The following is a 27525-nucleotide window of genomic DNA, read 5'->3' on the forward strand; positions in this document are numbered from 1 at the left end:
CCATGCTCCTGGTGGATAAAACTAATTCAACTGCTACCTAATCTGGCAAAACTCATCTTTCACTTAGGGGAGAGAGGCCAACAGAAGGCACATGGGAAGTCTGGAGAATTTGCGATGTTACCAGTTTTGCGATTGTGTCTCAAGAATCTGTGCTTCCATTATGTGACCCCTTTAGGAATCTTTCAAACTTTTGTCTCCTGGTGGGGGGGTGGAAGCTTTGCATCTTTTCCAGCCTGATGAATTGATTTGATGGCTCATCCGTGCTGTCTCTTCCACTTCGCCGAGGCCAGGTGCCTAGGGCTGGCCAATTGTATTATGGATCCTGCAGATTGGGTTTGCCATCCCTACTGAGTGTCATCTGTCCTTGCAGCCTTGCCGTGGCTAATTTCTGTCCTAACATCATCTGCTTGAGAAATTCATGCCTGGCAGGCCTGTCTGTCCAAGTTAAGCTTGAAATACAGTAACCATAGAACTAATTTGACAAGGCATACTCTGAACAATAAGGCCGCAGGCTTGATGAGAAACTTCCAGCCACCTGATTAGAAATTCCAGCACTTTCTTGGATACAATCTAAGAATGAGTCTGTTCATCTCTTGTAAGTTATCATCCCTCTACTGCCCCGTTTTCCCCGGACCTCCTGCACCACCCACAGACCCCATCTTAAAGACCCAGAGAGACTTTTCACTCTCAGGCTTGCCTCACTGCAGCACTAGGTCCTGCCTGTCCTCAGCACTTGTTCTGAGCCTGTCACTTGGATAAAAGAACTCTTCACATTCGTTCCCCTTTACCCTCCCACCCTGGGGATGCATTCCAAGCTCCCAGTAGATGCCTGAAACTGCCTTTAAAGGGATGTACCATATTTCTTTGTATACGTGCATGATAAAGTTTACTTAAAAATCAGGCACAGTAAAAGATGAGCCCAACAACCAACAATAAAATAATATTGTACTCAAATTATTTAAAACTTATGAACTGTTTATTTCTGCAATTTTCCATTTAATATTTTCAGACAACCATTGCCCTTGGGTACCTGGGAAACAGTGACAGCAAAACTGTGAATGGGGTACTACAGTCATCAGCTGTCACTACCAAACACTTAGGAGACAGGTAACAGGCACCGCTGTAGGGCAGTGGCTTCAGCACGCATGAGAAGCACTTGGTGCTTCTTCAGACACAGATCCTAACTCTGGTTTGAGTTTCTGATTCACGAGGTTGGCAGTGGCTCCCAAGTGTCTGTATTTCTCCCATCCAAGTACTAACCAGGCCCAACCCTGCTTAGCTTCCGAGACCAGACGAGATTGGGTGCGTTCAGGGTGCTATGGCCATAGGTAAGTGTCTGTATTTCTAACAAATTCTTGGGTAAATGTAAAGCTGCTGGTGTGATAACCACACCGTGAGAATCACTAGGCTGTACCTGTCAAAGCTTTGGTGACAGTCAAAGAGGTAGGCACACCCATCCAAGAACCCATGCTATTGTGTTTTAGCGTGGCTGAGTGATTTTCTGAAGGTGTGCCCAGGGTGGTGATGGAGGGTTCCGAGTTCTGAGAGGCTGGCTCTGTCACGGGGGCAGTTTCCATAGTTGCAGCTATCCCAGGGAAGCACTGCATGTCCTCCAATTGATGCAGCTGTGCCAGGAGCACCTCCAGGGGAAACCAGGAGGATCTGATACAGGAAGATTCAATACCAGAGTATTAAAGTCATCGCCACCTACAAGACCCTGGACGCTAACACGCAGCCCTCTACATCTACCAAGCTGATGCCTATGTCTAGTGTGCCTCACCACTCACCAGCTACCTGCCTACCCACATCAGTTCCTCTGTAGCTGCTCCACCATTGTAGCATTGGCCGGATGCCAGGATAACAGGGCTGGACTGTGAAACTACAAACTGCATCCTCCTGAGCTGCCTCCTCTCAGGTGTTTTATTAAAGTAGCAAGAAGTTGCCTAATACAACAAAATAAAATATCAATTAATGCACAAGTATCGGCCAGTGCCGAGGCTCACTAGGCTAATCCTCTGCCTGCAGCGCCGGCACACCGGGTTCTAGTCCGGGTTGGGACACCGGATTCTGTCCCGGTTGCTCCTCTTCCAGGCCAGCTCTCTGCTGTGGCCAGGGAGTGCAGTGGAGGATGGCCCAAGAACTTGGGCCCTGCACCTGCGTGGGAGACCAGGAGGAAGCACCTGGCTCCTGGCTTCGGATCGGCACAGCACACTGGCCGTAGCGGCCACTTGAGGGGGTGAACCAACGGAAAGGAAGACCTTTCTCTCTGTCTCTCTCTGTCTCTCTCTCTTACTGTCTAACTCTGCCTGTCAAAAATCTACAACAGGGGCCAACGCTGTGGCTCAGCAGGTTAAGGCTCTGGCCTGAAGCGCCAGCATCCCATATGGGCGCTGGTCCCAGTCCTGGCTGCTCCACTTCCGATCCAGCTCTCTGCTGTGGTCTGGGAAAGCAGTAGAAGATGGCCCAAGTCCTTGGGCCCCTGCACCCATGTGGGAGACCCAGAAGAAGTTCCTGGCTCCTGGCTTTGGATCGGCACAGCTCCGGCCGTTGCGACCATTTGGGGAGTGAACCAGTGGATGGAAGACCTCTCTCTCTCTCTCTCTCTCTCTCTCTCTGCCTCTCCTCTCTCTGTGTAACTGTGACTTTCAAATAAATAAATAAATCTTTACAAAAAAATCTACAATAGAAATTTCATTTAAAATAACAAAAAGCCTCACCCATCCAGAAACAAGAACTCCGGGGAGATGATAAACGGGTAGAATCCGCTTTTAGCCTCAAAACTCTTGCGATTCCACAGATGTGAGCCCAAGGACACACTCAGAGCAACTGGAAGTGCCAGCAGAACGGGACTGCTCACGGTGCTCCTCAGGGACCCTCCCCCAGCTGCCAGAGCTGGCAGGTGAAAGACTTCCGCAAAAGGAGAGGAAGAAACGGGTGTGGGTGAACCTTTCCAGAAACAGGAAGAAGGAAACGGAGGTATATGCTGGTCCTGGCCAGCCCAGGCAACAATACAATTATTGAATATAATCAAGTGACTGGAATACATGCTCATAGGCTACCAACAACAGAATTGGAGGAAAGTAACTTTTTTCCCTATTACAAAGCTGGGTAACGTATACAGAGGTTTATTTAGCTTGTGGTGCTGACCTTTGCTGGTTCCAGCGCGGACTGGCCGCACCACAACATGGAAGACGGCATCGCTTGTAGGAGCATGTGCGAGGAGGAGCCACAAGGCCAGACAGGAAGCCAGAGACTCAGGAAGCAGGTTCTCCCATTCCAGAACAACTCATTCTTGTGGGAACTAGCCAGCGCCCTGTAAAATGTACATTAATCCTTCCTCAAATGACACCCCTAACGACCTAGTACCTCCCACCAGCCACCACCTCCCACCACTGCCACAGTGGGCACCCTACGCATACCCAAACCATCGCAGTGATTGTGCACAGACTTAGTGTTCTCTCCTCTGCAGGACCGTCTGCTTGATCGTCTTGTTCCTCACGATATCTCGGCTCCTAGCACTGCTCTGGGCACACAGCAGATGCTCACCACACAGGAAGATGCTAATCACCACACCATTCCTACAAGACGGGAATTTTGTTGCCATTTTACAGGTAGCGGCAGGTGTAGAAAAGCTTTATATTCACTCTTTTCCCACTGACATTTTGGTGGTTTCAGTCTATTAAACACACTGGCAATATACACATAATAGGAAAAAGAACAGAAAATGTATTACACGCCTGAGGCATGGGAGTGTAATACTCTATGGCTGAACCTAATACAGGGCTTAACAAAGACCAGGGATTTGGGCTTCTCAGGGGAAGGGAGGTGGCCCAGGCTAAGAAGGCTGAGGGGAAGAGCTGTACAGCCAGCAGGGGCTGCCTTGTGTCTGCAGGACCGTGAGCCAAAGTCTCCCAGGTGACAGCCACAGCCACCGGTGGTAACCGCTGTCTGGTAGCTGTCAGACTCTGTCTCCTGTTCTGGGAGAAGATCTTGTCTAGGCAGAAAGAGGGAACATCAGAGAGAAAAGGCTCTGCCTGTATCTTCTTCTTTTTCTTTTTTTTAAGATTTATTTATTTATTTGAAAGTCAGAGTTATACAGAGAAAGAAGGAGAGGCAGAGAGAGAGAGAGAGAGAGAGGTCTTCCATCCGCTGGTTCACTCCCCAGATGGCTGCAACGGCCGGAGCTGAGTTGATCCGAAGCCAGGAGCCAGGAGCTTCTTCCTGGTCTCCCACGCAGGTGCAGGGGCCCAAGGACTTGGGCCATCTCCCACTGCTTTCCCAGGCCATAGCAGAGAGCTGGATCGGAAGTGGAGCAGCCGGGTCTCGAACCGGCACCCATATGGATGCCGGCGCTTCAGGCCAGGGCTTTAACCCGCTGCACCACAGCGCCGGCCCCTGCCTGCATCTTCTGTTTACTAATGACATAGATATGCATTTCTTTTTATACAGGCTTTTCACAGAGAGCTTTAGCCTGAAGTGAAGGCACCTGTGTCCCACATCAGAACACCTGGTTTCAATCTCACCTCCGCCACCCAGTCCCAGCGTCCTATTAATGCAACCCCTGCCTGGCTGGCAGTGGTGGATGCTGCAAATGATTGGGTTCCTGCTGCCCATGTGGGGGAGCTGTATTGAGTTCCCAACTCCTGACTTCAGCCTGCCTCACCCCCAGACGTGGTGCATTTGGGGAATGAAGAGTGGATGGGAGCTCCATTTTGCTCTGTCAAATAAATAAAAATATTTGTAAAAGGACAGCTCTCCAGAGCCATCCCTTCCTGTAGGGGTCTGAGGTTTCTCTGAACAGCCAACATGAAACATGGCAAAGGGATGTATTTGGGATGGGGTATTCTGATGGTTCTTACAAGCAAGTGGCAAAGCCAGAATCTGAAGCCAATTCTATCTGAATCCAGCAGTCAACCTCACTCTGAGTGTTCCCAGGTTTTCTAGCATTTTGAGGACACTAAGGCAACAGGCTTAGAGGAAATTTGGAATGAAAAAAAGCTTGATTAAGGACAGTGCATAGAAGTGGGGAGACTAAGGGGCTCTAACAGGAATCATGCTTTCAAGACATCAATACGAATGCTGAGGAAATGAAACACATGCAGCAAGGTTACAAGCCAGGCTCAACTCTTTGCAATTAATTAAGCTTGCATTTTATTAATTCATCTGTTTTATGCCTCGTGACCTTTAGGATTATTACTTCCTCTACTAGGAAACCCCAAGTTCCTTCTTCACCCCCCCCCCCAACCTGGCTATCCTTTTACTTCAAGGCCAAAGACAAATAGTTGCCTCCTCTAGGAAGCCTCTCCTGGGCCCCTCCCCCCGCAGGGGTCCCACACGTGCTCTGTACCTTCCTTCACGCCATCATTTATAGGCCCCTCTTTAAAAATTTATTTTATTTTAAAGGCAGAGTTATGGGGCTGGGGCGGGGGGTAGGGGCGGAGATTGATTCTATTCACTGGTTCATTCCCCAAACGGCCGCAAACATCGGGTCTGAGCCAGGCCGACACCAGGATCCTGGAACCCCATCCAGGGCTCCCACAAGGGTTGCAGGGGCGCAAGCACTTGGGCCATGTTCCGCGGCTTTTCCAGGCACAGCAGCAGGCAGCTGGCTCAGAAACAGAGCAGCTGGGACTCACACCAGCGTTCATAGCGGCTGCTGCCGCCTCAGGTGGCAGTTTAACCTGCTCTGCCACAACACAGATAACATCTTGATGTTTGCGCTTATCTTGAGGATTTTTCCAGGAATCCCAGGCCCATAACCAAGAAGTAACTATCACCTGACTGAAGCCAATTTTGCCATCATTAACATTCTCAAAAGAATACAATACTGCTGACCAATCAAAGGAGGGCCAAGAGCACTGGCGACAAACCAGGGACCTGCACAGGAGCGAAACATTCACTGCTCCACGACCGGTTAGAACCGGCACCCCTAGCCCTCAGGGAGCCCAGGAACAAGCAATCGTTGCCCAGCCTCGTGCTCTGTGTTTTGCAGATGGAGATCTACGTTCTTCCACCACCCTGATGCCCGTGATTAACTTGCTAGGCATTAGTGGGAGCTGAAGGAGCCACTGCGAAGTTGCACGTTTTTCTGTGAAAACCATGAAGACTTGCTGAGAACACAAGGCGAATGTTAGAGAGAGTCTCAGCAGGCTCGCAAACGGCTCCCTTCCCTAATTACATGTATTTTTATCTCAGTCCATGTAACAGATGGTTGAATATTTGTAAATATGACTACAAATGCCATGTGGGCACAAATGAGCCTGAACAGTAACTTAAGCAAGTTACTTAACCTCTAAGGCTGTTACTTCACGTGTTAGAAAGAAAGGATAAACGTCTCCCTGGGGAATGCAAACGGCCCAGCAGCTAACAGGAGGCCTGGGTCACCTGGGTCCCGTACTGTGATGCTTCCTTCCGATCCGCTCCCTGCTAGTGGGCAGCCTGGAAGGCAGCAGGTGGTGGCTGGAGGATTCGATCCCTTGCCTGCCACCCTCGTGGGAGACCCGGAGGGAGTTCTGGGTTCCCGGTTTCCTTGTCTGTTGCATTTGGGGAGGGAAGCAGCGGATGGAAGATCTCTCTTCTTCTCTTAGTCTCAGGTATATCTCTGGCTCTCTGCTTTTAACATAAAATGAAAATCAACTGAAAAAAAAAAACAAACCTCCCCTGAGTTGCTATAATGTGACAATACACATCAAAATGCTTCAAAAAAATATGAGTGGCAGGTAATAACACAGCTAGTACATTACTACTACTAACGCAGTACGCGACTGCACCTCTCACCCTCCTCCTCTCTAACCCACACTAGTTCCACGCAGGTTTAAGGGCAGATAAAACGGGGTTTAACTCTCATAAGCCCTCAAACTCAGGTACTATCTGCCCTCATCCAGCATGGCGGCGCTGGCTTCTGCCCATTCAGGCTCTTCGGTACCCTATAGGCTCCTTCCCGGAACCGCCCACGGGACAGACGCACTGTGATGACGAACTGTTTGCGCAGGCGCAGCCCCGACGGGGAGGGGCGGAGTCGGCCGGGATGAGTGGCGGAGGGGAAGAGACCCCTGTGGGTTGTGAGGTCCCCACGGGCGGCGGCGGCAAGAAGCGGGACTCGCTGGGGACCGCGGGCTCAGCGCATCTCATTATCAAGGGTACGCAGTGGCCGGGCTATCGTCTCAGCGGCCGCCAGCGCTGCTGCACCTCCCAGGCGGCGCCCTCTGACCCGCGCGCGCGCGCGCGCGTGTGTGTGTGCGGGACGGGGGAGCCGTGGTGGGTCCCCGCCTGTTTCCCCCGCGCTAGTGGCTGCCCGGTGACAACCAGCCAGGCGGACGCCTGTGGGCCTCTCGCTTCCGTCTGCTGGCGGAGTCCAGAGCCTTCGGGCCCTGTCTCTGCCCCTCCCGGAGCTCAGCACACCCGCGCGTCTCGCGACCCACCCGAAACGCAGGGGCCCCCGAGCTGGGGGTCGCGAGGGCCTGGGGGCTGGGGCGCGGGGCTTGGGGCCTGTGTCCGTCGCTCCGCCCGCCCCCGGGTCCAGCGAGGGGTGCAGGAGGAAGCGCCGTCAGGCGCGCTGCCCACGTGCGTGGACCGCTGGCCATTGCCCCCTGGAGCTGGGACCTTACAGCTGGGTTCCCACGGAACCCGTGGCAGGGTCTTTCGCAGAGCCCGCCGCGGGAAGGGGGCTGCCCGCTGCAAGCCGCACCTGCTCACCCCACGCACGCTTCGTCTCCCACCCGGCCCTGCCCGGGACTGGGCTGCTTCGCGCGCTGCGTGTCTGCGCTCTAACCACGTCCGGCAGGTGTGCCGGCCTCGCCCGGCTGCTGGCCGTTTCCAGGCTTGCTGTTTCCAGTTGTACGCTGCGGGAGCGTTGCTTGGGTCATTAGGGCTTAGTGAGAATTGTTTGTAAGTGACTCTTGGTGATGTACCACTTGAGATGTTTCTTACAAATTGTAACCTAAGGGTAACACAATGTATCGCCTTCACTGATGGACAAGGCCCGCTCCCGTGGCGCTAAGTTACATTCACCCGGTGCTCCTGTTGGCACGCTCCATCCGCAGAATTGTTTTCCCTGTAAATCGCACCGCGTGTTACTCAGCACTAACTCCTCCTTGCTCCTCGTCCCTGGCATCTACCCTTCCACGTCTGTCTCCGAATTTGACTGCTCTGTGTCTCCTCGGAGTGGCAGCATCCAGTGCCTGTCCTACTGTGAGCTTTTTTTTTTTCTTTTCATTTAGCATCATAGCCTCACTGTGCGCATTCACGCTGTAGCACGAGTCAGAATTTGCCTCCTTTGTAAAGCTGAATGATAGTCATATATGAGTACATGGGAGTGCGTGTTTTCATAGTATAGATCACATTTTCTGTATCCATTTACTTGTCTATGGATTGCATCCAGATGGACAGATGGAGGCTGTCTGGGTGGCTTCCATCCATTGACTATAGTAAATAATGTTTCTGTGAATATGGATGAACAAGTATCCGTCCATTCAGTCCTTCAGGCTATGTGCCCACAATGGAATTTCTGAATCACATGGAAATTTAGTTTTTTTTTTTTTTTTTTAAGGAATTGATAAGTGGTTTTCTGGCTGCACCATTTTCTCCACTAACAGTGCACAAAAACTCCAGTTTTCCCACATCCTCATCAACACTTATTTGCTGTCTTTGGTAAATAATGTCTCCTCTTTTTTTTTTTTTTTTTTTTTTTTTTTAATTCTTAACATTTTTATTTGAAAGGTAGAGACAGACAGGATCTCCCATCCTGTAGTTCACGCCCTAAATGCACACAGCTGTGGCTGGGCCAGGCTGAAGCCAGGAACTCGGAACTCAGTCCTGGTCCACCGCTGGATGGTGGCAGGAACCCGAGTACTCGAGCCATCCCTGCCGCCCCCCAGAGTGCGCATGACCGGGTATGGGGGCAGGACTCAAACCCAGGCACTGCAGCATGGGGTGTGGGCATCCCACTGGAATCTTAACCACTGTGCCAAGTATGGGGTGTGGGCATCCCACTGGAATCTTAACCACTGTGCCAAGTATGGGGTGTGGGCATCCCACTGGAATCTTAACCACTGTGCCAAGTATGGGGTGTGGGCATCCCACTGGAATCTTAACCACTGTGCCAAGTATGGGGTGTGGGCATCCCACTGGAATCTTAACCACTGTGCCAAGTATGGGGTGTGGGCATCCCACTGGAATCTTAACCACTGTGCCAAGCATGGGGTGTGGGCATCCCACTGGAATCTTAACCACTGTGCCAAGTATGGGGTGTGGGCATCCCACTGGAATCTTAACCACTGTGCCAAGTATGGGGTGTGGGCATCCCACTGGAATCTTAACCACTGTGCCAAGTATGGGGTGTGGGCATCCCACTGGAATCTTAACCACTGTGCCAAGTATGGGGTGTGGGCATCCCACTGGAATCTTAACCACTGTGCCAAGTATGGGGTGTGGGCGTCCCACTGGAATCTTAACCACTGTGCCAAGCATGGGGTGTGGGCATCCCACTGGAATCTTAACCACTGTGCCAAGTATGGGGTGTGGGCATCCCACTGGAATCTTAACCACTGTGCCAAACACCTGCGATTCATTGTGGTTTTGATATGCATTTCTCTGGTGATGAGTGATGTCAAGTGTGCTTTCGTGTGCCTTTTGTCCATTTGTCAGAGCGTATATCTTCTTTAGAGAAACGTCTGTTCAAATCATTTGCTCATTTTTTAATCGAGTTTTTTAGTGTTCAGGTTGTAGTTCTTTATATATCCTAGACCTTAGCCCCTTTTCTCATTCATGATTTACGAATATTCTCCCCCATTCTGTGAGTTGACTTTTTATTCTGTTCTCTTTTGTTGCACAGGGTTGTTTTGTGTTTGTTTGTTTGTTTTTTGAAATTTTTGACAGGCAGAGGGGACAGTGAGAGAGAGAGAGAAAGAGAAAGGTCTTCCTTTGCCATTGGTTCACCCTCCAATGGCCGCCACATCCAGCGTGCTGTGGCCAGCGCACCGCGCTGATCTGATGGCAGGAGCCAGGTGCTTTTCCTGGTCTCCCATGGGGTGCAAGGCCCAAGCACTTGGGCCATCCTCCACTGCACTCCCGGGCCACAGCAGAGAGCTGGCCTGGAAGAGGGGCAACCGGGACAGAATCCGGCGCCCAGACTGGGACTAGAACCCAGTGTGGCGGCGCTGCAAGGCGGAGGATTAGCCTAGTGAGCCACGGTGCCGGCGCACAGGGTTTTTAATTTTGATATTTTTCTCTTAAAGATAATTCAGTGTTTTATTCTTAAAGTTTGCTAAGATCATCTTAAGTGTTCTCACATGGGGGAAGGGAGAGCGGTGACCGTGTGAGTGATAAATGTGTTGAATAGCTAAATCATTAGTTCTCAGTTTGTACCCCAATGCAACTGAAGGGAGGAAGATTAAAAACTGTTTTAAAGGTTGAAAGACAAGAAACTAAAAAATTCAGGGAATTTTTTCAAGATATTTGTATTTGTAAATTGTATGAATTGTTTAAAATGGGCTTAAAAGGTAACAGTTTTGGTGCAAACTTTTTTTCCATAATACACGTTTTTTTCATGAACTTTTTGAAGACTTCATGTACGTTTCAGAAGTTTAGTTTCACCAGAGATTTTGAGCTGCACAGTGACTAATTTGCAGTTACTAAGAAGGATGAATAGACTCACCAGAACTCAGAACTTTTTAAATTATGACCTTTTCGGCCGGCGCCGCGGCTCACTAGGCTAATCCTCCGCCTTGTGGTGCTGGCACACCGGGTTCTAGTCCCGGTCGGGGCGCTGGATTCTGTCCTGGTTGCCCCTCTTCCAGGCCAGCTCTCTGCTGTGGCCCAGGAAGGCAGTGGAGGATGGCCCAAGTACTTGGGCCCTGCACCCCATGGGAGACCAGGAGAGGCACCTGGCTCCTGCCATCAGATCAGCGCGGTGCGACGACCGCGGCGGCCATTGGAGGGTGAACCAACGGCAAAAGGAAGACCTTTCTCTCTGTCTCTCTCACTGTCCACTCTGCCTGTCAAAAAAAAAAAAAAAATTATGACCTTTTCAGAAATATCAAGAAGTAAGGAGTTAGAATAAACACTCACCTCCCGCCTTAGTGGATATTTCATGAGAGCTCTGCTAGGTGCCTTCCTCAGATTGCATTCATTTCTCTCCCATCTCCAAAGGTAGCCGCTACCCTGAGTTTACTAGCATTCTCACGCAGTTCTTTCTAGCTTTATTTCTGCCGTATGTGGCCTAAGAAGGAACACGTTGCATATTTTTAAAGTTTATGTAAGCGGATCTTTGTGAAAGTTAGATATTTTTGTTCAACATTTACTTGTGGGATTTATTCATGTCAATTAACATAACTGGCTTATTCACTTTTACACATTGATTCTTTGTATCCCAGTGTATGAATGCAGTTAGGATTATTTTCTTTTTGATATTACACCCATGCTGTAATAAACATTTATAAATGCCCTATTCATTGGTGCCAGCATTTTTCCAGGGTCCACACGTAGGCATGAGATCGCTAGGCGTACATGTCTTCAGCTTCATTAGAAACTGCCAGCTTGTTCTCAGAAGTAGCTGTACCAGTTTACACACCAGTGGTGTAGGTGAGCTCGCCTCCTAAGCCACAGTTGAATTGGATTTTACTTTCTACACGGGGAAGGAGAAGAAAATAAGCCAGAGATTAGGCCACTTAACATAGACTAACCCTCAACTTCATTATCTCTCTGTAGATCTCGGAGAAATTCATTCGAGACTTTTGGATCACAGACCGGTTATTCAAGGAGAAACTCGTTATTTTGTAAAAGAATTTGAAGTGAGTATTTAAAACGTATTTTATGAAAATACTGCCCTAATTGTGAGTGTAAAAGTTTGCAGAGGGGAGGCTTCCTGGTTGTGAGGCCTGATTTCAGTTTCGTGTGTTCATGCATTATACAAAGTAACAATCGTGAAGAGATGAAAAGGGTCCTTTTTACAGGATGAGTACAAGACTAGGTGGCAGGAGCCTGGGGTTCATGCTCTGGTGCCTGTTCTGCGACTTAATGTCTTTCACTCTCAGTTTTTAATACATAAATTGAGAGGTAGTGAAAAAAAATGTAGAAGTCAATGGGTCTGGGTTTTCCAGATTCATTTTCTCTGTCTTTTTTTTCCAGCTGGGGCATTGGCTCCCACTCAAGCTCTCAATTAAAACTCGAGACTCAGCCTGGGCTGTTTTCTCGCCTTTTAAGCCACATTCTGGATATCCACTCATACATTTCCGTTGCTCTGACTGGCGTGGGTGCTTTATCAGCCTTGTCAGATTCAGCATTCACCTTGTTACCAGAGGGATCCCTCGTCATTCCCCTTCTCAGAACCCTGTGCTAGCACTTGCTGGCCACGGATGAAGTCCCGCATCCTCTGTGACCTGGCCCTGCCCTCCCAGCTTTGCCATCTCCATTCTTGCGTGTCCTGCTGTGCTCTGAGCAGCCCTGATTGACCAGCGGCCCAGTCTGTTTCATTTCATTGCAGCTTTGCACATGCGTAGTTGATGCACTGTGCATGAGACAGTAACTTTCCAAGCTGCTGTTGTGTAGATGGTAAATCATGTTGCACAGTTTTGTTCTGTTTTCAAGTGAGATTCCAATCAAGCAGGATATACAAACCTAATGAAAGGAGAGGGAAACCCATGCTACAGGGCCTGCCAGAGAGAGGGAAAGATCTGTGGCATTAGCCATTTTCTGGGTTTCATAGACTCTGTAACTCAAAAACTTCACAGAGTTGTGAAGATTAGAGATGTGTTTGCAGGTACACGTGACTATTGTCTAGAATCCAGAATAACTGTGAACTGTTCTTGTTATTAATTGTGGGGTAAGAATGATAGTAGACACACAGAGTAATCCAGAGACAATTCCCTTTTCATGCTTTGTAAAGAATATCACCATTCCTTAGAGTAAACTAGGAATTTGTATACAAATTTTCTCTGAATCCTTTACAGTGTATTATATAAATGTTTTTAAAGTATGGTTTAATTTTTTTAATTTTTTTGACAGAGTGGACAGTGAGAGAGAGACAGAGAGAAAGGTCTTCCTTTGCCATTGGTTCACCCTCCAATGGCCGCCATGGCTGGCGCGCTGCGGCCGGCGCACCGCGCTTATCCGATGTCAGGAGCCAGGTGCTTCTCCTGGTCTCCCATGGGGTGCAGGGCCCAAGCACTTGGGCCATCCTCCACTGCACTCCCTGGCCACAGCAGAGAGCTGGCCTGGAAGAGGGGCAACCGGGACAGAATCCGGTGCCCCGATTGGGACTAGAATCCAGTGTGCCGGCACCGCAAGGCGGAGGATTAGCCTGGTGAGCCACGGCGCCGGCCTGGGTTTAATTATTATTAAGTGTAGGAGTTATATTTGATTATTTGTCTTTACTCCAGCAACTAGCCTATCCCCAATTGTATCTCAAAATACATTGTAAATCCTCCTACTTACCCTCTTGCCGGTACCCCCACCCCAGCCAGCCCCACGAGCCCCTCCCTGGACACCTGCAATAGGCTCCTGCCTGCTCTCTGCTTTCAGTCTATCTGTGTCAACTAATTGCTCCTACGTGGTAGCCACGCGATCTGTAAATGGCTGTTCCGCACCCATGCTTAGCCACATCTTCTTTTCACAGTTAGAATACAGTCCAGCTGCTTAGCTGGACTCCAGGGTCCTGGATGATCCCTGATTCCTGCTTGTCTTTCAGACCACATTGCACACAGTTTTTTACTTCCTGGGCTTCAGCCATGCTTTCTTCCTATATATATTTTTTTAAAAAATAATTCATATTTTTGGATTTATTTACTTTATTTTTATTTTTTATTTTTGACAGGCAGAGTGGACAGAGAGAGAGAGAGACAGAGAGAAAGGTCTTCCTTTTGCCGTTGGTTCACCCTCCAATGGCCACCGCGGCTGGCGCACTGCGGCTGGTGCACCGCGCTGATCCGAAGGCAGGAGCCAGGTGCTTCTCCTGGTCTCCCATGGGGTGCAGGGCCCAAGCACTTGGGCCATCCTCCACTACACTCCTGGGCCATAGCAGAGAGCTGGCCTGGAAGAGGGCAACCGGGACAGAATCCGGCGCCCCGACCGGGACTAGAACCTGGTGTGCCGGCGCTGCAAGGCGGAGGATTAGCCTAGTGAGCCGCGGCGCCGGCCTGGATATATTTATTTTTAAGATTTTATTTATTTGAGAAGCAGAGTTAGGGAGAGACAGAAAAATGTCTTCCATCTGCTGGTTCACTTCACAGTTGGCCACAATGGCCGGAACTGGGCCAATCTGAAGCCAGCAGCCAGGAGCTTCTTTAGGGTCTCCCACATGGTTGCAGGGGTCCAAGGACTTGGGCCATCTTCCGCTGTTTTCCCAGGCCATAGCAGAGAGCTGGATCAGAGAGGAGCAGCCAGGACTCAAACCAGTGCCCATATGGGATTCTGGCTTTCAAGGCAGAGGCTTAGCCTACCATGTGACAGTGTTGGGCCCCAAAGATTGATTTATTTCTTTGAAAGGTGGAGTTTCAGAGAGAGAGATCGAGAGATCAATCTATCTACTTCATCGCTCCCCAGATGGCCAAAACAGCCAGAACTGGGTTGATCCCAAGCCAGGAGCCAGGAGCTTCTTCCATCTCCCATGTGGGTGCAGGGGCCCAAGTCCTTGGGCCATCTTCCACTGCTTTCCCAGCCACATTAGCAGGCAGCTGGATCAGAAGTGAAGCAGCTGAGACATAAATTGGCACACATATGGGATGCCAGCATTGCACGTGGTGACTTCCCTCTCCAACTGTGCCACATTGTGCCCCAAGTTACAACAGTTTTAACAGCTGAAAGTAAGATCCTGGGACCTGTGTGGTGGTACAGCATGTTAAGCTGCTGCCTGCTACCCCTGCATCCCATATGCGCACTCGTTAGAGTCCCAACTGCTTCACTTCCAAGTCAGCTCCCTGTTTCAATGCACCTCGGAAAGCAGCAGAGATGGCTCAGCTCCTTGGGCCCCTGCACCCACGTGGGAGACTCAGATGGAGTTCTAGGCTCCTGGCTTCAGCCTGGCCCAGCCGTGGCTGTTGCAGCTATTTGAGGAGTGAAACAGTGTGTGGAAGATCAGTCTCTCTCACTCTCTGTCTCTCTTTCTTTTCCCCTAAATTTGCCTTTCAAATAAATAAATCTCTTAAAAAGATCCTTTTTAAACCCAGAGATAGTTTTGTGGTCAGAAGTTTTGGCACAGTGTGGCTGGGATCTCAACTCCACATCTCTCAAAGCTGAAATCAAGGTGTTGGCTGGGCCAAGTTCTCATCTGGGGCTCCGGGACCTCTTCCCAAGTCACATGCTTGTGGCAGGAACTAGTTCCTTGCTGTGGGCTCCTCCCAGCTCCTGGAGGTCACCCCATCCCTTGCCGCATGGCCCCTTCCATCTTCAGGTTCAGAAGTGGAGAGGTCCCTCATGCTGAATCCCCTCCTGCAGCAGTTCCCCTGCAGAGAGAGCCAGTGTCTGCTAAGTCCTCACTGGAGAGTCGGGCCCATCAGGATAAACTGCCTTCCTCAGAGCTGCCCGATGCGGAGTCCCTTCACAGCAGCAATTAGATGGGTTTGAGTGAGCTAATTGGGAGCAGGTGTGTGGGATCTTAGGGCTATTTAGACTTCTGCCAGCCACATGCATTTAGCCGATTCTTATTGTTTACTTATTTATTGCCTGTCTTCATTCATTTGAATACAGGTTCTCTGAGAGTAGGGACTTAGGTTTCTAATTCTCTGTGGCATGCAAAATGCCTGAAACAATGTCTGGTACAATGTAGGCGCTTAATGTGATTCAGAAAACAAGAGGCAGAGCTTGGATTAAAATCTGGGTTTTCTGGCATCCAGTATCCATTTTCCTAAGTCCTGTTTTTGGGTAGTCTGATTAACTGAATAGGTTTTATTTATTCATTTTCTTCGTTTTTTTTTTAAGTTTTCATTTTAAAAAATTTATAAATATATTTCTGAAGTTCTGCTTTATGGTTAAAAGAAGCATAAACCTTGGAATTAAGAAGGATTCTCTAATTCAGTCTTCTCACTTTATAGATGGAAAGCAACTGCTCAAAAGTCAGACAACTGAGGAGTGCCCATGTTAGGCCCAGAATAAGTGTCATATGTTTATCAATGGTCTTTTGTTTTGTTTTGTTTTGAGTTTAGTTATTTGGGAGGCAGAGTTAGAGAGAGGGAGAAACGGAGAGAAAGGTCTTCCATCTCTGGTTCACTCCCCAAATGGCCACAATGGCCAGAGCCAGGAGCCAGGAGCTTCTTTCAGGTCTCTCATGTGGGGACAGGGGCCCAAGGATTCGGGCCATCTCCCACTGTTTTCCCAGGCCATCGGCAGTGAGCTGGATTGGAAATGGAGCAGCCAGGACTCACACTGCTGCCCATATGGGATGCCGACATCACAGGCGGATACTTAACCTACTACCCCACAGTGCTGGCCCCTATCAGTAGTCTTGGCACAATGCAGTGGTGTCTGTGAGAGGGCCGTACTGCACAAGTGAAACCAGGTTCTTGAATGGAGGATGAGAGAAGTGTTTGTTCTGTGCTTCTGAATGTATCATATTGAAGATGGCTGCTGCTTAACGGGGTGGGAGAAGGGATGAGGAGGTGGGACGGGAGTGAGGGTGGGAGGGCGGGTATACGGGGAGAACCGCTGTATCCCTAAAGCTGTACCTATGAAATTTGTGTTCATTAATAAAAGCTTTCTAGAAAAAAAAGAGATGAAGATGGCTACTTCTTGAAGCCAAAGCCTCTTTCCACCAGGATAGAAGATAGTTGCCCAAACAAACAAAACACAAAAAACAGAACAACCATGGGTGTGTGTCAGAGAAGAGCAATCACCTGCGGTGTGCACCCCGTTGCTCCCACTAAGAACTTCTGGGGAGGAGGCAGTGTTGAAGGGCAGTAAGAGCATGTGCCCTGGAGCTGATGTGTCTGGGTTCCAGTCCTGGCACCCCTCACTAGCTGTTACTTCATTAGGGCTTAGTTCCCTCGTGCTTAGAATGGGAGCAGTAATATATAATACATATACTGCAGAGGTTTTACGAATAGATGGCATTTCATTTGTTTTCATACAGTACCTTACTGTTACCTATGATCATGCTGCTGTACAATAGAACCTCAGAATTTTACTCCTGTTTAGCTAGAACTTAGTACCCACTAGTTAACCACTAGAAATGATATCACTTTCAAAATCCCTAGAATATGGGTAAATGTTGGTTACTGTTATGCTAAGGGTAAGGAGGTAGCAAGTGTAATCAAATAAAAATGTGTACTCAGAATTTGTAAAAATTTGAATGAGCTTGGGTTCAATTTGAATCTTTTTAGGGGCAGTGGGGATCATCTAAGCATTTAGAGTATAACCAGTATCTTAAAATGTTTACTGAGGCAACAGTGTTCACACCGGGTATGATGGGTGCGAGCTGATTACATACAGTCAGCATGTGTTGAGCCCTTGCTTTGTGAGAAGAATGATGTCAGAAGTAATGATGGCTCAGGGAGCCCAGCGACAGCCCCGCCCTCAGGACGCGAGGCATTGTCAGTTTGCCTTGAAGAATGATCTGAACGGCGCAGAAATTGTTGCTTTCCATTTTTTGGCTTTGTTTCTATGAAGTGAGGGGATTGTGTTGGAAAATCCAAAGTTTGTGCCTCTTTAAATACAAGGAGGTGTTTAGATGTGTATGTATTATTTTTTATATATTTCTTAAAAGAGGTTATTTATTTTATTTGAAAGTCAGTTATACAGAGGGAGGAGAAGCAGAGAGAGAGAGAGAGAAAGAAAGTCTTCCATCCGCTGGCTCACTCCCCAGTTGGCCACAACGGCCGCAGCTGCACTGATCCAATGCCAGGAATGAGGAGCTTCTTCCGGGTCTCCCATGTGAGCACAGGAGCCCTAGGGCTTGGGCCATCTTCTGCTATTTTCCTAGGCCATAGCAGAGAGCTGGATCAGAAGAGGAGCAGCCAGGACTAGAACTGGTGCCCATATGGGCTGCTGGCACTGCAGGCGGCGGCTTTACCCACTTTGCCAGGGTACTGACCCCTATAATTTTTTTTAAATAGAAGCTATTCAGTTAGCCACACTGACAAAAAAAAAAGAGGACTTAATAAAAACAGACATTGAATGCCAGAAAACCCGAATTTTAATCCAAGCTCCACCGCTTGTTTTGAATCACATTAGGCAGCTCCCTTGTACCTTGCTTCGGGCACTTGGCCAGCTCCTGAGTTGCTTCTCTCAAAGTCCTGACCCAGACTTTCCACTTGGTGTCCTCCCGACTTGGGCTTCCCCGGGTGCAGAGGCACAGAAATTAGATCAGACTCAGCTCCTGTACATGGTCCTCTGGCCTCTCCCCTCAAACCAGAAATGCTGAGAACACTTTAGAGACCTTAGAAGCAGATACATAGGGGCTGGCGTCGTGGCTCACTAGGTTAATCCTCCGCCTGCGGCGCCGGCACCCCATATGGGCACTGGGTTCTAGTGCTGGTTGCCCCTCTTCCAGTCCAGCTCTCTGCTGTGGCCCGGGAGGGCAGTGGAGAATGGCCCAGGTGATTGGGCCCCTGCTCCCACGTTGGGGACCAGGAGGGAGTGTGGGGGACCAAGAGGGGGCACCTGGCTCCTGGCTTCGGATTGGCGCAATGCTGGCCATAGCGGCCATTTCAGGGGGTGAACCAATGGAGGGAAGACCTTTCTCTCTGTCTTTCACTGTCTAATTCTACCAGTCAAATAAGTTAAAAAAGGGGGGGGGGCAGATATATATATATATATATATATATATATATATATATATATATACATACATACATACCTGCATTATTTCCAGTTCCTTTCTGTTGTGGGCCAAACAGGAGTAGCCTGTACTGGATATGAACGCCCTCTGCTAGAGTGGTGTGGTTGGACAGGGAGGAGCGGGGAGACGAAGCTGGCAGGCCCCGGAGTTCCGTCTGCTCTGTGTCATCTAGACGTAGCATGCGGTTCACTGTAAGAAAAGCTGGCTGGTTTGAAGCTGACGCTGTTCAGGTACTTAGAAGATTTAATGTGTATGGCAACAGTCTCTTCTGTAGGCAACTGTATTTGTAAAACAAAGGAGCAGCAGCATCCCTCCGGAAGCATGAGGGAAGTCCTTTGTGTTGACTGTTAGTGTGCTCTCTGTTTTAGGGGAATGTATTTGTCTGACAGGAAGTATTCTTAGTTGGAACAGGTACTTTTTTTTCAATACATGGATCTAAAATTCATTAGCTTAACCCCTCACAGTGACTTTTAAGTAAAGGTTTAAGCTTTCCTTCTTTCCTTTTTTTTTTTTTTTTTCCCCTGTGGTGGTATCTGCTAGAAAGGAATAGCTGGGAAGAATTTAATGATCAGAGAAACTCACTGTTCTTTTCTTTTTTTTTAAAGATTAATTTATTTATTTGAAAGTCAGAGTTACACAGAGAAAGAGGGAGAGGCAGAGAGAAATGTCTTCCATCTGCTGGTTCACTCCCCAGTTGGCTGCAACAGCGAGAGCTGGCCCGATCCAAAGCCAGGAGCCAGGAGCTTCTTCCAGGTCTCCAGGACTTGGGCCATCTCCTGCTTTCCCAGGCCACAGCAGAGAGCTGGATTGGAAGTGGAGCAGCCAGTACTCAAACCAGTGCCCATATGGGATGCCGGCACTGCAGGTGGCGACTTTACTCATTGCGCCACAGCACTGGCTTCAAGATTTTATTTATTTATTTGAGAGGTAGAGTTACAGACAGTGAGAGGGAGAGAGAGAGAGGTCTTCCATCTGCTGGTTCACTCCCCAGGTGGCCACAACAGCCAGAGCTGAGCAGATCTGAAGCCAGGAGCTTCTTCCGGGTCTCCCACATGGGTGCCCCTTCCTAAGGACTTGGGCCATCATCTACTGATTTCCAGGGCCGTCAGCAGGGAGCTGGATCTGAAGAGGAGCAACTGGACATGAACCAGTGCCCATACGGGATGCCAGTGCTGCAGGTGGAGGCTTAGCCCACTACGCCACGGCACCGACTCCCATTTATTTTTATAATCACCCATGAAATGTTCTCTTTGTAAGTAAGTTTCATATGAAGTTAAACATTTTAGTTGATTTAAAAAGGAGTAAAATGAAAGCTCAGTAGGATTCTGAACCTCATGTAGACATACTCTCTGGCTACCTGGGGTGAAGCATGGGGTACCTTTGCTTTGTGTGCTGAGGTTTAGGATGGTGGATGAAGGGTATCCCTACATGCATAAAGTGCTCCCAACAGTGCGTGATGATTGTGAATTTACAGCCACTTCATGAACACCTTACCATTCATATGGTATCTATTGCCAAACACCTTTCTCGTACCCATAGACTTAAGGTGTTGCTGTTAACATTTACTATGATATCTTTTTAAGCATAATGTTATTCACATTAAGTGTTTAGTCTTTAAAATGAATGTACTATGTTTATAACCCACAAATACATTATTACCCTAAACCTCATATTTCAATGGTACTGTAATACTAGAATATGGACTTCTTTTGTGAAATACTTTTATCATGCTTTACACGCACACACAAGAAGACTGTTATTAGCTTTGGAAATAGTACAGTATCCTAATATAAAAATATAAAATGAGTATAGTAAAAAAGGAGTCAGTGCCTGCCACATGGTGGCAGCGTGACTTAAGTTACTGAAATGCTGTTAGCGCATTTTAAACTCTTGCTGGCATTTAGGAAGAGCTGACTGGCTTCCCAACTTTACACAGAGTCTTGCCCTTGGTTCCAGTGAACTTAAAGAAGAGCTGCAGCAGCAACTCAGTTTCCAGGTAGAGGACTCGTAGTGCCTGTCAGTGTGAGCGTATCCACGGAAGCCCTTGGCCATGGTGCCAGCGCCTGTCCAGCCTTCCTGTTAGTCACCAAGTGTTCACCAAGTGCGCATGCGGGGGTCGCCTGATGCAGGTTTCTGCATGGTTTGTAGCACACTCCCTTCAGTGCTTTTTGGAATAGGTGGTGAGCACCTGGGAGTATCACGAAGGAAGGTGTTTGGTTACTATAACTAATACCTGAAAAATAGTGGTTTAACAAGTGCTTATTCTCTGCTTTGAAGAGAAGGAAGTTTTACTTCAGTCTTTTGTTGGGTAATCTCTGCAGCCTGCCACTTACCCATTTCAGGAATCTCACAGATGCAAGCATCAGAGTGTTTAGCTCTTCTCTCTGCCATCCTCCTCTGGACAGTGGTGTCCATCCTCCTCTGGACAGTGGTGTCAGTGAAGTAATCGTCCATTTCCTGTCCTGGTGGAACTGTTCTCAGGGCTGGAAGCAGCATTCTCTGGAGTTCCCGTGGTTTGTTGTGCCTGGATGTGCCAGCGACCTGGTTACTGCGTTGTAAACACTGTCCTGTTTACGTTGGGCCCCACAGGTGCTCTTCTGCCCCTGCGTCTCTCTGGTCTTCGTACTCCAAGGTGTTGTTTTTCTTTAACGGTGCTCAGAGTCCACGGTGAGACAGTCTAGGACTGACCCAGTCCTAGACTGGGTTTTTGTTTGTTTGTTTTGTTTTGTTTTGGCAGGCAGAGTTAGAGAGAGAGACAGAGAGAAAGGTCTTCCTTTTTCCATTGGTTCACCCCCCCCCCCCACGTGGCCGCTACGGCCAGCGCACTGTGCCAATCTGAAGCCAGGAGCCAGGTGCTTCCTCCTGGTCTCCCATGCGGATGCAGGGCCCAAGGACCTGGGCCATCCTCCACTGCCTTCCCAGGCCACAGCAGAGAGCTGGACTGGAAGAGGAGCAACTGGGACAGAATCTGGCACCCCAACTGGGACTAGAACCCAGGGCGCCGGCCAACCCAGTGGTTCTAAAATGTCAGTTTTTCCACCCCTCCAGCTCCATCTTCAGGTGTTATCTTTATCCTTTGGCCTACAAGATAACTTTTGGAGCTTCAGCCATTACATCTGCATTTTATGTAGCAGAAAGGAAAGCAGAGGCCGGCCTTTTGGCAAAGCAAGTTAAGCTGCCTCCTGCAAGGCTGACATCCCGTAGGAGCAGCAGTTAAGTCTCGGCTGCTCTGCTTCCAGTACAGCTCCCTGCCGATGTGCTTGGGAAGGAAGTGGTAGGTAGCCCAAGTACTTGTGCCCTTGCCACCCACATGGGAGACCTGGATGGAGTTCCAGGCTCCTGGCTTTGGCCTGGCCCAACACTCGACATTACTGCCATTTTGAGAGTGGGCCAGCAGATGAAAGATCTCTTCTCTGGCTGGCTGTGTGTGTGTGTGTGTGTCTGTCTCCATGTCTCTGTCTCCCTCTGTCTCTAACTCTGACTTTCAGATAAATAAGGAAAGCAGATGGAAAATAACTAGGTTTTTATTTTTTTCATATACTTCAACCGATCCAAGTAAAATGTTGGATGTTGATAGCAAGAAATACAGTTCCCAGCAGAGCTCTGAGGAAAAGTTTCATAGAGGTGATGCTTGTGTCGAGAAAGAAAAATAGATGTTAGGGGAAAAAATTGAGAAAATGTTAGTTAAAGGCAAAAAAAAAAAAAAAAACCCACTGTGCAATAAGTACAGTTATTATAGGAGTTGAAAGGGAATGTGTTGAGTTTAAATTGATCAAGAAAAAATTCCTTAAATTGCAGAAGCAAACTAGAATTTCACTTGACATCTTGATCTTTCATTTTCAGTTAGGTTACTAGAAAACCTGTCAAATTATTAAGTATCAGGATAATAACTTGTGTTATTAGAGTAACTATCCAGTGTCGCATGTAATAAATATATTTATACATGATATGATTTTAACTCTTGTTAATTTTGAGTGATTGATATAAAATTTTATTGTCAGTCTCTCTATTTCTTTTCTAATACTACATTACAAATTACATCTTTAGCATAAACATTACATCTTTAGCATAAACATTACAGGAACTCTAGTAATACTATTAATAAACTCTGAATGTAATAATATTAATCATTGCTGCTTGAGAGGCAAAGAGGCAGTGATAAGGAGCTCCTGTCTCCTGGTTCACTCCGCAGATGGCTACAGTGGCCTCTGATTGGGGCTGAAGCTGGGATTCTGGAACTCAGTCCAGTCTTCCGTGTGGGTGGCAGTGAGCCATACTGCTGCCTCCCAAGGCCTGCATTAGCAGGAAGCTGGCGTCAGGAGCTGTGGACAGGGGTTGAACCCAGGTGCTCCAGTGGGGGTATGGGCATCTTAACTGCCAGTGCTAAGTGCCAGTCACTGCCTTAAGCACATTGCATGAGCTCTCACCAATTCCACTCGAGAGAAGTTGGCTCTGTAAATAATTGTCTGGAATGTTACATGTCAGAAACCAAACTTGATTGCTGTCAAACTTTGTTCTAAGAATTTTCACACTACAAGTAACTGTACATCTGTGGACAAGTACATGTTATAGTCTTATTTTGTAATAGGCGTCCATAGAAAAATCAGCTTACAAGCTAGTGTATACTAGGGTTAAGTTTAAGAGAATATAATAGGTGGGTATTGTGATGCAGTGGGTTAAGCCGCTGCTTGGAGCACCTACTTCCCCGATTGCAGTGCCAGTTCAAGACCTGTCACTGCCGTTTCTGATCCAGCTTCCTACCAGTGCATCCTGGGAGGCAGCAGATGATGGCTTAAGTGTGTGTACCCCTGTCCCACATATGGGAGACCTGAAGGACTCTTTGGCCTGGCCCAGCTGATCAGTATCTGTGTGTGTGTGTGTGTGTTTCTTTCTCCTTTGTCTCAGTCACTCTGCCTTTTAAGTAGGAAAGACAAAAGAGAAGTCTTCTTCTAATATCCTTTCTTGTGTAACACTATTACAGTACCTATTTATTGTTTCATTATTATAATTAATGAGCCAATGAGAAGTGTGGTTACTCATTCTCCTAACAATGTGTGACGACCAGTTTGCCTGCTACAATAAATAGCCCCTTAAATAAGTCGTTCTGCATTTTAGTAGGTCCTGGTCTATCTTGAGAATTTGTTGTTCCCCTAGGAAAATGCATGGAGAGTGTACATCTGACTGCTGTTTCAGGGCTCCTAGAACCTCAGAACTTGTCCGTAGACCCCAAGAACAAGAAATTATCCTCTGACTGGAGCTGCAGAACTCCTGTCTGTTGTTAGTTGTCTTTGCATTTGACTTGAGAGACTGTACCTGTGCAGATATGTCAAGAAATTAGTCTACCATGAGGAGTGAAATATTTCCCCCTCCTCTGGATTCTTGCAAATTACAGTACCACCTGGAGAAGATGGCAACAGCAGTGGAATAATTTTTTGTTTTATTTTTTCTTCTTGAATCTGTTTATAAGAATAGACAGAGCATCCAGGATAGCAAAACCAAGCAACGTTACAATAAAACCACATGAGAAGAATCCCCACAATACCAAACGGCCAAGTCACCAGTAGCTAAAGGGCTTCTGTCAGAAATTGCTGGAGGAAGTAGAGGGAGGGCCAAGCAACTTGAGAAGGGTTTGAATGCTAGCAGACCCCAAATTCCCATGGAGTTGTTTGGAAAGCTTGGTGAGCCATTCAGAGGACAGCAGCCAAACAGAGGGGACTTGGGCCCATCCTACACATGTGTGCCGGGGGCCGGGGAAAGTCTGTTGGTGTTGAAGCAGTGTGGGAGTCTGAAACTCTTCCAAGATCCTGCACTGTGGAGAAACTGTAGGAGATTGAGCACTTTGTGAAAAAGCAGAAAGAGAATTCTACAGCTTTGAAATAAGAAAGGCTACTGATCATCCCTTCCTTCTAAAAATAGAGGATAGCAAATTCCACTTAAAATTGAGCACAAGTCAAATATCATACAGTTGGAGAGTAGCAAACAGAGTAAAATCTCTCAAGGAAATAAAGTAGGACAGATAGGACCACAATAAAAACAAAAACCATAATCTGATTTAAAAATAGGCTTAAGGAGCACAAAAAAAGTATAGAAGTGAGGAAAGAACAATATAAATCAGAATTAGAAAAACTTAGAAATGATTGCTTAAAGTAGAAATAGGAAAACCAAAAGGTAAGGTCAAAATTTAGGAAAAATAAACTTAAAAAATTATTTCAGAAGTGAACACCAAGCTAGAAAGTACACAAAAATGAATGAACAGAATGGATAGTCCTTAATGAAATTGAAGATAGGCAAGTTGAAGATTGAAAAGCTATGGCTAAAGAAATAAAGGGTTCAAGAGAAAGGAGTGGTTATTGACAGTATGTACAGATGAGCCAAAATCTGCATGATGATGAGCTCATACAGGAAACACCAAAGCAGCAAATAGAGCAAAGACAGAAACTCGGATTCAAGGAGATTTCATGAAATAAAAGTACTATGGAAATTTTATTGAAGGACAAACTACGTTCGGGGAAAATTAACCAATAATAGCTAACACTGAGGTATTTTCTAGTAAATCTGTAGACTTTGTAAGGAAAAAGAAATCCTTTGGGCGTCCTTTGGTGTGTGCTTTATAAGGGTAAGAAATTCTGGTAACGCTTTGATGTGTCTTGGGCCAGAAGGTGATGCAGTAACATCCGGGCGTTTTATGTCCAGCCAAACTGACCCTCAGAAACGGGGAACACATATGTACTATTAGGACCACAGAAGGACTCTGGGTGTATTTCCAAGTGAGCGTCGCCTAAGGAATCTGTTATTCAACAGAATGTGTGTCAGATAAACACAATGACTGGGGACGCTTCTATCTAACCACAGTTGGCAAGCTTTAAAAGCATACTTATTTATAGAACTAAGACTAAATAGTGGTTCAAAGGAGACAGTGACTTACAATGTCTCTGTGCCCTGACGGGGAAGATGAGAAAATGGAGATGGGGAGGGTATATAAAAAATAGGATAATTTCACTGGCTGCCTTATAAATATTGACTGGAAGTGAAAGGATACTAATTTACTTTAGATTCTGTTGTATGGGGGAAAACTACTGAAATAAGACAGACGTATTTCCAAGGTTCCTTAGAGTACTGTACCAATAGACAAGAGTGGAGGTGTTATGTACAGTGGTCTATAAAGTATTAGTGTGAACATAACCATGAGAACAGCAATGCCAACTTCTCTGAATATGCTCTCTCACTCACCATGGCTTGACCTAATTTTATGGTTTTGCCATGATGCGGAAGGGAGACACCTTCAGTGGAAGCCTTACTTGGCGTGCTGAATTTGGATCTCTTCCCAGCCTGGTGCCATGGTGCTTATCCTCTGTGGTGACGCTGGGCAGTGGCAGCGAGCACATCTCCACTCAGCCTGTCAGTCAGGAGGAAATCACTGACCCCTGTGGTACACTGTGTTGCTGAACTAGGGTATGTGGTAGGTTAGGTGCATTACCTTTGTTTTTTAAAACATTTATTTCTTTAAAAAGGCAGAAATAAAATATTTATTTATTTACCGAGGCCACTAAGAGATTTCCATTCACTGCTTCATCTCCCAGATGCCTGCAACAGCTGGGGCTAGGTCAGGCTGAAGCCAGGACCAAGAACTCAGTCCTGGTCTCTCATGTGAATGGCAGGGGTTCAGTCACTTGAGCTATCACTTGCTGCCTCCCAGGGTGCACATTAGAAGGAAGCTGGAATTGGGGGTGGATCCAGAACTCCAACCTAGACCTCTAGCGTGGGATGCAGGCTTCCCCAAGCAACATCTTAGCCACTTGCCAGATGCACACTCCTACATCTGTTTTGACATACAGCATACGTGACTTAGAGTAGGTTTAATCCAGGACGTCATGAAGTTGAGGGGCATCTGTATATGTCAGTATGTACGCCAAAAAAAAGTGACCATGTGTTTATGAATTCGACTCAGAGTGATATACAAAAAGTCTTTGTTTCTCCTTAAGAAAGAAGATATTAAGCATATATACATTCATGTACACTTACACATTTCTATTGTATATATTTTTATATGCATGTTTGTATATACGCATACCTTTGCAACTGTATATAGATGTATGCCCTTATACTTAGCATTTGGATAACTTTGTATGTTTTTATTTTTTTAAGATTTATTTATATGAAAGAGTTACACAGAGAGCGCAAAGGAGAATCAAAGAGAGAGAGGTCTTCCATCTGCTGGTTTACTCTCCAATTGGCCACAACTGCTGGAGCTGTGCTGATCCGAGGCTAGGCGCCAGGAGCTGCTTCCAGGTCTCCCACGAGGGCGTAGGGGCCCAAGGACTTGAGCCGTCTTCCTCTGCTTTCTCAGGCCACAACATAGCATTGGATTGGAAATGGAGTAGCCGGGACTCAAACCGGCACCCATATGGGATGCCAGCACTGCAGGCGGTGGCTTTATCCGCTATGCCACAGCACCGGTCCCTGGATAACTTCTTAAAAAGTTACCTAATGAGTAAGTGATGTGTGGGAGACCTGGAATTGGCCATCTTCTACTGCTTTCCCAGGCTATAACAGAGAGCTGGATCAGAAGTGGAGCAGCCAGGACTCGAACTGGCACTCAAATGGGATGCCGGCACTGCAAGCGGTGGCTTTACCCATTATGCCGCAGCGACCCCATTGGATAACTTCTTTTTTTGTTGTTTATTTATTTATTTGAAAGATGGAGTTAACACAGAGAAGGATAGGCAGAGAGAGAGAGAGAGAGAGGTCTTCCATCCTCT

The 27525-nt window shown here is 47.5% G+C and overlaps 1 protein-coding gene across 1 annotated transcript in view; it reads left to right on the forward strand.

The window, feature by feature from the left end:
• Positions 1-6960: 6960 nt before the first annotated feature.
• BLOC1S5 (biogenesis of lysosomal organelles complex 1 subunit 5) overlaps positions 6961-27525 on the forward strand; it is a 53227-nt gene continuing 32662 nt past the window's right edge. The window contains exons 1-2 of the mRNA XM_002714162.5: positions 6961-7139; positions 11707-11789. Coding sequence (XP_002714208.2) covers positions 7028-7139; positions 11707-11789 — 195 coding nt within the window. The 5' untranslated portion in view covers positions 6961-7027. The remainder of the gene's footprint in view (positions 7140-11706; positions 11790-27525) is intronic.

This window comes from Oryctolagus cuniculus, chromosome 5 (genome assembly GCF_964237555.1).
Source record: "Oryctolagus cuniculus chromosome 5, mOryCun1.1, whole genome shotgun sequence".
Classification (NCBI taxonomy): Eukaryota; Metazoa; Chordata; class Mammalia; order Lagomorpha; family Leporidae; genus Oryctolagus; species Oryctolagus cuniculus.